The sequence below is a fragment of the Molothrus ater genome, chromosome 4 (genome assembly GCF_012460135.2).
Source record: "Molothrus ater isolate BHLD 08-10-18 breed brown headed cowbird chromosome 4, BPBGC_Mater_1.1, whole genome shotgun sequence".
In the NCBI taxonomy this organism is placed as follows: domain Eukaryota; kingdom Metazoa; phylum Chordata; class Aves; order Passeriformes; family Icteridae; genus Molothrus; species Molothrus ater.
The window spans coordinates 70,728,206-70,738,231 of NC_050481.2; the positions used below are offsets into that span (position 1 = coordinate 70,728,206).

Genomic DNA, 10,026 nt, shown 5'->3' on the forward strand with positions numbered 1-10,026 from the left:
CCCAAAGGCATGGGCTGGCTCTTCCCATGCCCTTCTCATCAGGCAGCTGCTGGGGCAAGGCATCAAGGGCAGGTACCATAGAAGAGAGGGCTGGCACCCCTGCAGGCACAGGGATGGTTTGGAGCAGGAATGAACACACAAATGGCCCAGCCTGGGGCTTGCAAACCAGTCAACATCATCAAAATTATCAAGTCAGGTTTAGGGAGGAGGCAGCAGGGAGGCAACAAAGTTTTTGGAACCACTCAACCTCCCTCAGATTTCCCAAAGCCCATTAGGCTTTTCCCCTTCTCCTGCAGCAAAACCCCAGTAGAGAAGAGAACCCAGCAGAGGGGAACAGCCACAGATTGGTCCTGACCACAGCTGAGCTGTGTTTTTACAGGACTGAGGCTTCCCCTGCAACCTGGGCACCAGATAAATGCCCGGAGTTCATCACCTTATCACCAGCCTGGGGACCTGAACCTCCAGGCCTCCCCAGCAGTTTGGCTGAGCCGGGGCTGCAGAAGTTGAGCTTAGCCCTCCCAAAGGTGCAGCACAGAGCTGCCTGCCACCTGCCTGTTCTTTAGGTACCAACAAGCTGCCAAACCTGCAGAAGTCACCAGCAGACGTGGGGACAGCCAATGCCAGCGTGCCTGGTGTGGTCCCACACAGAAAGCACAACCTGTATTGACCCTGGGTTGGCTGCTGGCCAAGGCTTGCTACACAGCAGTGCCACAAACCACACAGCAGGCATCACAGATTTGGCCATTAAACTCAAGGGGATCCAGGCTGGGCCCTCCCAGGCCTCCCAAAGCAGCTGGGAGTGGGGGAATTCAGCAGTGGGATCAGGCTGGAAAAGGAGAGATCCTGTAACTCACCAACAGCCACTGAGCTGCAGCAGAGCTGGCATCTGTCTCTGCCCAGCCCTGCGCCTAGAGGCCATCACATATCTGAGAGCCTGACTCTTATTTCCTTAATCCCCTGGCATCAGGGCCTCCAGCCACAGCTCAACCTGGCAGGCACTTTTCTTTGAGCTCAGGAGCTCTGGCACAGACACAAACGTGCACCTGCACCTCCCCATCCATGCCACAGGCAAACGTGTCCTTCTGAGACATAAAGACTTTAATATTAAAATAACTTTGTATAAAAATACTTTTGGAGACTGATGGCAAGCAGCCTTCCACACACCATAAAAGGCACCAGAGGCCTGCAGCCTGGTCAGACAGGAAGCCAGAGCAGAGCCAGAGCAGCAGGTACAGGAAAACACCAGCCCTCCTGCAGACCAGAAGGCACAGTGGAGCCAGCTCCAGGGCTGGAGAAACACACTGGGGCTTGCTCCAGCCACAGCTCTCTTGCTGTTTCCCTCCAGGAAAACCCTCAGCACTGGTGAGAAAAGGGGCTCTGCCTGAGCCCAAAAACCCCAAGTCATCCTGGGGAGGAAAAGCCCAGCTGGCACTGGGATGCCCAGTCCCTGCTGGCATACAGACAGAGCAGTAGCAGCTTAGATCTCCCCTAAATCCTCATAGAGAGGCCACAAGCTGTACTCATCCACACACTGCTCCTTCCTCTGCAGCTGCTGGGGCTTCACCACCTGGCTGTACAGCACCTCCACGTTGTTGTTGTTGCTGCTGTTGAGGCTGGGTTTGGTCAGCACCTTCTCGGGGGCAGCGCTGCCCCATCGCCTGCCAGGCTCCTCCAGCCTTTCTGCCCCTTTGGGGATAAAGGCTGCCTGGGGCTTGGGGGCTGGCACCGGCTTGGGGTTCTTGGCCTTGGCAGGGAAGTTGGGTACCGAGTAATCGTCAGTGCTGGGGTTGTAGGGGTACTCATAGCCCCCCCTGCCATCGTGGCCCTGCGTGCGCCAGGCCTCGCTCGTGGGCCGCGCCTCGTCGTAGATGTAGGTGAAGGGATGCAGTGAGCGGGGGGCACGGCCCTCGGGCTCGTCATAGATGTGCTCCTTGTGCCCAGGGACAGCCTGGCCACGACCCTCAGCCCTGCCCTGGCCCTCAGCCCTGCCCTGGCCCTCAGCCCTGCCCTGGCCCTGCCCCTCGGCCCGGACCTGCTCGTACGGGCCCGAGTACGGCGGCACCGGCGGCCGCGCCTTGGGCTCCTCCACGGCCCCGCCGGGCGCCTTGGCCACGCTCAGGGCCTTGCTGTCCACAGGGTCCGAGTACAGCGGGTCTGGCCACGGCTGCAGGCCCTTCACCGAGTCCAGGGGCTCCGAGTACACGCTGGAAGGGTCCTCAGAGGGTGGCACAGCACGGAGCACCTTGGGCAGAGGGGAGCGTGGGGGGGTGCTGGACACCGTGGGCTTGGCCGGTGGCACGGGCAGCTCTGGCAGAGTCCGGCTCTTCAGCAGAGATGTGGCATCTCTCTCCTCTGCTGCTGCTGCTGCTGCTGCACCAGCCCTGGGTGCCAGCCCTGCTCTGGGTGCCGGGGTGTCATCCCCCTCAGCAGGCAGCTCCAGGTTCAGGCTGTCAGCCAGGGCCTGGCGGATCTGCACCATGCCAGGGCTGTCAGCTTCCAGCGAGTCACAGCTCTGCCGGTTCTCCTCCACCTGAGCCTTCTGCTCCTGGATGGAGGCTTCCACCAGGCGGAAGATCTCGTTGCCCTGCTTGGTCTCAAAGGTGAAGTTGCCAGGTCCTGAGTCACAGCGCCTGCCAGCCTCGAAGGAGAACATCACCTGGAGGAGAAGCAGAAGGGTCAGGTCCTGCTCAGCATCCAGCACCTTGTGCAGGCTGTGCTTCCCACCAAAGGGTGTGTGGCTGCAGCACTGAGCCTGCACACCCTGAAATCCTGCTCTGAAATCCTGCTCTGAAATCCTGCTCTGAAATCCTGCCCTGAAATCCTGCTCCTTCCACTCACACAGCAAGGGCCACCCTGTGCCCAGCAGCTGGGCAGGGACAGGCCACACTACAAGATGTAGAGCTGGAGCACACCTGAGGGGACATCACTGTGAGTGCCCCAGAGAGCTGCAGCTCCTGCTGGAGCCCTGCTGCCTTCCATGAGCAATTCCAGCAGTTTCTACCATTGGCACCAGATAGTCTAGGAAACAACACTGAGGAAGGAGTAAGGTGAGAAGGTGAGTGACAGTTCAGCAGGGGAAACTAGTATGGAATGTTAGGAAAAAAGGGAGAGATCTGGAAGCAAGAGATTGAAGAGGATGAACACGGCTTTCCACAGGAGAAAGCTCAGCAGCAGCAGCTCAGTTACCAAGAGTAAGCAAAGCACTGACCTACCAGCATTAATCTGTTCATGGTAAAAGGTCCTTTAAAGAGAAGTCTTGCACCAGGGCTGTGCTTCCTCTGGCCTGAACACTCTCTGGTGAGCAGGTTCCCACCAGCTGACGCCCACACCCTTCCTGAGCCCCAGGATTTTCTGCCTCTCTCACAGGCAGCAGCAGCCCCTGTGGTTGCTACAAAGGTCTCTGGGGACAAACTCCTTTTTATGGGTCAGTGCTGCTGAACAGAAGCACAATCAGACCCTCTCTGCTCAGGTCACTGTGGGTGCAGCTCCCCACACCCTACAACTCTCCTCCTTCCCCCAGCACAAACTGCAGATGAGCTGGACACCCCCACAAGGGCAGCTCGCTTTCCACCCCTGCTTTGGGAATGTGCTGCAGAAAACACCATAAATGTGTGGCCAACATGGTCCCTGCTATAAACAGCTCCAGGACAGCACTGAACAACCCCAGGACACCACTAAAGAGCCCAGGGCCACCACTTCTCCCTGTCCAGCATGGCCCTTGCACCCAGGGTAGTAGCAAGGCAGATTGAGGATTCACTGCACGAGGACTCTGGAGAGGGTCACACCCTCAAAGGTCACTGAGAATAGGAGCAGCTCCCCCCACAGAGTGAACAACTCCAGAGCAACTGGTGTCTCAAAGCCCCTCTGCTCTGGCCACCATGCTTAGGAGGGAGGGACTGAACCCAGGGCAGAGACAGGAGTCAAGGTTCCTGGAGCTTGGGGACAGCGTGTGTGCAGCACTGAGGGATGTCCCTGCTCCTGGCACAAGCTGGGAAGCGCTGGGATGGAGAAGGGGAGCAGTGGGACAAGCACAGAGGGGACGAGAGTCTCACCAGCCCCCGCTCCAGCCCAGTGACACAGGCAGGAACTGGGGACAGCCAAGGAGCTACAGCAATGCTGGCAGGGCTGGCTGCAGGACACCAGGCCAGCCTTGCACAAGGGAGCAGCTCCAGGGCAGCAGCTGCAGCAGAGCACAGAGGGGGCCCCCCTTGCCCACCTTGTCCCGGCCGTATCTGCGCAGCAGCCGGTAGGGCCACACAAAGAGGATCCTGTCTGTCCGTGGGTCCTTCAGCACCAGGCTGTCCCTCTCAGCCTTCAGCACGTAGGTGCCACGCAGCTCACAGCGCTCTGCAGCCTCTGTCCTCTGCACTGTCACCCAGAAGGCGTTCACTGTGGGGACAGGGCTGCTCAGGGGACAGCCAGCCCCACTGTGGGGACAGGGCTGCTCAGGGGACACAGGCAATGCCCAGCATGGCCCCAGTGATGGGGCAGCAGCGGGACAAGGCTCCATGGGAGGTGTCCCCAGGCCAGGGCAGCTGCAGGTCCCACCTTCGTCTCTGGTGTAGTAGATGGAGTTCACGGCCATCTCCAGGGCTGGTGACTCCCCGCTGCCCTCTCGGCCATGCTGTGACACCAGGCCATCACTGGGGCCATTCCCCTGGCAAAGGACAAAGGAGAGCAGATCAGACCCAGAGCTCTCTTCCCACATCAGCCCCCAGCCCCCCTTGCATGGCCCCACACAGCCTGGCTGTCCTGCACCCTGCCCGCCCCAGAGCTGGCACAGGATCCCCTGAGCCCACCTGAGCACTGGGGGGACTTCCCTGAGCTCCTGGCAGCACCCTGTCCCCAGCTCTGGGCTCTGCACCCACAGAGCTGCCCCCACAGCATGGCACAAGCCAAACACACCCTCCTGGCCATACCACCCCAAGGACAGGGGGCTGGTGGCCTGGTGACACGGGGATCTGTGTCCTGCCCTGCCCAGGAGGAGGGGCAGCCTGCAGAGGGGAAGCGAGCGCTTCTATTTTAGCACATGCAGAACTGAAAATGCAACACACACACTGTGAGCCACTGTGTCCCAGCAGCAGGGCCCCCAAAGGGCCTGGGGGGGGACACAAACCCGTGGTGCTTTCACAGATCCTCCTGCAGAAAAGCCCCTCACAATTACAGGCTCCCTGAGCCCTGTGCAGCTGGCACAAGGGAGGCTCAGTGTGTGGAGCTGTTCTTGGGGTTGCAGCAGAGGGTGCATCTTGCACAAGGCAAGTGCCACAGTTTCAGTTTTAAACTCACACACATGAGCTTCTTAACAAGAACCCCAAAAAGGGCCATCCAGCCCTTGTGTCTGGATCCTAAAACCTCATATCCTGTGAGCTGACAGCAGCAGCTCCTCCTCAGCTAAAGCATCCAGCACAGCAGGGCTCCAGCCTGGGACTGCAAAGCCAAGGGCCACCAAATCTGCCAGAGCCTCTAAGGCTCCATTTGACTGCACTTCTCCTCATCTTCAAAAGGAAATTAAAAACAAAAATAAAAATCTGTTCTGAACTCCAAATGATCTCTGGCCCCAGCTCCCAAGCTGCTGGACCCTGCAGCCCCTCTGGGCAGGAACATGACACAAAATCACATTCTCCATGCAGATGATCAGCAATCCCAGCTGAGGATCTCTGGCTCTGTGCAGAGAGGCCACGTGGTGCAGCTCTTGTGCCTCCTGCTCCAGGTCAGGCCTTTTTAAAACACATGCCAGCCTTGTAACCTTTTGTTCCCATCCTCCTAAACCTTCAGCTTGCTTCTGGAGCTCAGGCACATGAATGATGGCTCCTGTGTGGGGGATGGGAGCTCCAAGCAGGTGCTCCCTGGCCTGGCCACCACCCTGCCCCACTCCCAGGGTGTGTTGTGTGCCCAGCTCAGCCCCAAAAGCCACTTTCAGGGCAAAGGCTGCAACCCTGACTGCACCAGGAGACACAGAGACATTCCCCCCATGACTGCACCAGGAGACTGCAGGGAGGGACAAAGGTAAATCACACTCAGGGGCCATCCTGGCATCACCAGCTGTGCACCCAGTCCTCCTGCCAGGCAGCCCTGCCCAGCACTCCAAGGCTGGAATCAGCTGGAGCCCAACCCAGGGCTCTGCAAACTCCTCCCAGGAGGGAGAGGCAGCGCTGAGGAGCTGGGCAGGCATGGGCTGTGTCCCAGAGGGCACAGAAAACCTCACTGCCAGGGCACCCAGTGCCCAAAGAGCCTTGGCTGGGCACACTGGCTGACCAGCTCCAGGGGCTACAGAGGACGGGGCTGGGCAGTGCTCCAGAGCCCCAGCACAGATGGGTGCCCACAGCAGCAGCCAGGAGTGAGCCCCGAGGCTGGGAAAGTTCCTGGAACCAGACAGGTCCCACAGGGCTCCCCAGGACCAGCAGCTCCAGGGGCTGCAGAGGACGGGGCTGGGCAGTGCTCCAGAGCCCCAGCACACATGGGGTGCCCACAGCAGCAGCCAGGAGTGAGCCCCGAGGCTGGGAAAGGGGGTTCCAGCTCCTGGAAGCAGACAGGTCCCACAAGGCTCTCGAGGCTGCGCTTCCTCCGCCGCTGCTGTGGCAGGAAAGGCGGCAATGGTTGGGCCAAGAGGAAACGCTCCTGGCCATCAGCTTGGCCTCCTGCCAGCCCTCTGCAGGGGCGAGCACGGGCTCCTCACAGGGCAAGAAGAGCCCGGCTCGAAATTTGGAGCCACAACCTCGAATTATTGACAGCACGCTGAGGAGTCCCACAAACCACAGCGGGAGCCACCGAGAGGGCACCGGAGCGCCAGGGCCGGCTGGTTTCAACCTCAGGGTGTCCTCCCCGAGCCGCCAGGTGGGAACGGGTCACCCCCCCACGCTGACGCCCTTGTCCCGTCCTGTCCCCTCCGCCCCCAGCCCGGGGCTCACCGGGAAGGCGATCTGGCACAGCTTCGCCACCCACTCCTCGCTCTGCTGCTTCTCGGCCGCGAAGAGGAAGCTGCGCTCGCGGGTCTCCAGGCGGAAAGTGGCGGTGCCGGCGCGGGGGCCGCCCTCGCCCACCGGGGCCACGCTGGTGCAGTCGCTGAGCCGCACCACGGTGCGGGCGAGCCGCCGGGTGCCCGCCCGCCCGGCCGCCGACGGCTCCTTGCAGTCGAACACCTCAAGCCGGGCCACGCCGTGCTGGCTGGCGGGGTAGAGCGCGGACCAGCCGCGCTTCCAGCGCTGCGGGCAGCGGGGTCACACCGCGCACCGGGAGCGGCACCGGGAGCGGCACCGGGAGCGGCACCGGGAGCGGCACCGGGAGCGCCCCCGCCCCGGCGCGCAGCCGGCCCGAGGGCAGGGAGGGAAGGAGGGGAGGGAGAGGGACAGGGAGGAAGGGATCCCCGGACTCACCTTGGTGCCGAACTTGTGGCTCTGCTGCACCAGCAGCGGCCCCTCCATGGCCGGCGGCTCCATCCCCGCGCGCTTCCGCCCGCGCCGCTGGGGCGGGGACCGGGACGGGACCGAGAGGGGACCAGGACGGGGAATGAGGCGGGAACGGGGCGGGGATGGGGCGGGGACCGGGGCGGGGCCGGGGCGGGGACCGGACGGGAATGGGGCGGGAACGGGGCGGGGACCGGGATGGGGACGGGGACCAGGACGGCGACGGGGGCGGGGACCGGGACAGGGCGCGGATGGGGCGGGGACCGGGCGGGGACCGAGACTGGGATGGGACCGGGACAGGGCGCGGATGGGGCGGGGAGCAGGACGGGGACCGAGACTGGGATGGGACCGGGACAGGGCGCGGATGGGGAGCAGGGCGGGGACGCGCGTGTCAGGGGCGGGGCGTGCTCGCGCCTGTGCGCGTGCACGTGAACAGATGTGTGCACAGCTGGGCTCGTGCACGCGCGTGTGACACCGGCGTGCGCTCTCCATGGGGACGGGAAAACGCGCTCGGGTGGGCTGAGGGTAAGCGAGGTGTGAAAAACGCCAATCGCTTGGGTTTGGATTTTTAAAAGTTTAACAGTAGTAAAATGGTTGTAAAAATAGTAATATAATTAGGGTAGTAAAAATTTGGACAGTTTGGATTAGGACAATATGGACAATAACAACAAAGAATTACAGACAGTCCAGGTACCTCTTTCTGAGCAAAATAGGCCCGGAAAAGGACCCACGTTAACAGAGGATTAACCCTTAAAAACAATAACCTGTTGCATATTCATACACCTCATCCATGATGCATAAATTCCATTCAAACAAAGGATTCTGTCTGGTCAGTGTCAACTTTTTCCTCTTAATCCTGATGGCTCTTCAGGGTTGAATGAGTTCGTTTCTTCTGATAATGGAGCAATAATGTCTTTTTCTCTGAAAGATTCAGGTGTCCTGTGGCTGCTATCTTGCTGCGAGTCCTCTCTTTAAAAAAAAGTATCTTACATAGCTTAGTTTCTATTTTAACATTATATATAGCCTAAAACTCTATTTAACACACTACTTAAGAAAATTAACACAGCATAACTTTCTAACATAACACATATAATATTCATTTTCATATTTGTGAAAAGCCAATCATAAAATATGCATTTTTCACAGAGGGCAATATGGGGAGTGGACAAGGGGATAGGTGATGTTTCACAGGACAGAGAAAAGAAGTGATGTCTTTGACAGGAGAGAAAATAGAGGACTAGAGGCTGCTTACCTCAAGCTCATAGTCCAGGAAAATTGTGGAACAGCCAGGTGCTCACAGAGAGAGCAGAAAAGGCAGAGAATCACAGCAAATCACAGCAAAATCCCCTGTGTATGCACAGGCCTGCAGGATGTCATTCTCTGACTGTGTTTGAGGACAGATTAACGCCATCCATATCTCATGCCATGTCCCTCCAGGGGCACTGGGCTGCTCCCAGGACTGCCCCTGTCACTGCTGCCCACTCCAGCCTGCCCCAGAAGCCTCCTGCAGGGCCAGGCTTGAGTCCAGCATTCCCAGCTGCAGGTGGGCCAGGGGAGGCTCTGAGGCAAAGAACAAGGACAAACCTTGTGCTCAGCACACCCAGCATGGATGAGCCAGCCTGGTGGCACTCTGGTGGCACTGGGACTCTGCCAGCTCACTGCTGGTCACTCTTGGGCTTCTTGCTGCTTTGATGGCCCAGGCACCACGACTTGATTTCCTGACACAACAAAAACCTGCAAAGGGAGGAGGCAGAAGCCACAGATCCCGGTTTTCCAGGCTCTGATGCCCATTTCTCCAGCTGTGGTTTTGACAGAATGGCTGCAGGTGTGGAGAGCAGCTGAGGGCAGCTTTGCAGTGCCTGGATGGATGCAGGGGTGACCCTCAGCACTGTCCTGGCTTCACCCCTCACATTTGCATGGTAACAAAATTGTGCTGGTGCCCTGGTTTAGGAATGACATTCCCCAATTAAACGCTCACATTGAAACATCCCAGACCGATTGCTCACAGCCCCACCCTCCCCCGAGGGCAGGACGGAGAGGAGAATTGGAGGCACGAAAATTAAAGATCACCCGGGCTGAGATGAGAGCGATGTGCTAGAAACAGCAATGGGATGTAACCACAGCAATACCAACAACAGAGTGTACAAGACAGATGAAAGATCAAACCACAAACCCGGGCAAAATAACGACATCAGTGGTCTGAAACTGATCTCGGTGGTCTGAAACAGAAGAAAATGACGTGGTGGTGTCAGACAGCCCGGGCCGTGCGTAGGCTGGGCTCTACAGGGAGCTCGTGAGTGGCAGCACATCTGCCCGTGGGACAGCCACAACCACGAGCCAGACGAGCTCAGAGCCGGGGCCACAAGGCAAACAGCCTGGCACAGGTGAGTCCCTGCCTGGCACCTGGACCTGGCATCACACCCTCGGCCTGGCATGAGGGTGTGCCAGGGCAGGTGCCAGCTCGGGGGTGAGCACGGGGAGATGATGACATCCACCCCTCGGGAACAGCTCCGGGGCTGCGGGCTCCCGGGGAGCTTCAAAGGCGGGAGAAGGCAGCGTTGCACCGGGAGGAGCCCCGCGGTTGGGGACGGGGGGACCGGGGCTGCCGTGGGCACCGGGGGGG

The 10,026-nt window shown here is 59.7% G+C and overlaps 1 protein-coding gene and 1 long non-coding RNA gene across 2 annotated transcripts; both read right to left on the reverse strand.

Annotated features, from left to right (window-relative positions):
• Nucleotides 1-1,080: 1,080 nt before the first annotated feature.
• Nucleotides 1,081-7,436, reverse strand: DOK1 (docking protein 1). Its single transcript, XM_036382300.1, has 5 exons — nt 7,374-7,436; nt 6,909-7,202; nt 4,549-4,657; nt 4,217-4,389; nt 1,081-2,656 (listed from the first exon to the last, which is right to left on the reverse strand). Exons 1-5 carry the CDS (start codon nt 7,434-7,436, stop codon nt 1,478-1,480), a joined length of 1,818 nt encoding a protein of 605 aa, XP_036238193.1. The 3' UTR covers nt 1,081-1,477.
• A 526-nt stretch (nt 7,437-7,962) lies between these two features.
• On the reverse strand, nt 7,963-9,744 carry LOC129046683 (uncharacterized). The gene is made up of 2 exons (XR_008508360.1): nt 8,656-9,744; nt 7,963-8,372 (listed from the first exon to the last, which is right to left on the reverse strand). It is a non-coding gene; the product is annotated as an uncharacterized LOC129046683 (long non-coding RNA).
• Nucleotides 9,745-10,026: the final 282 nt, after the last annotated feature.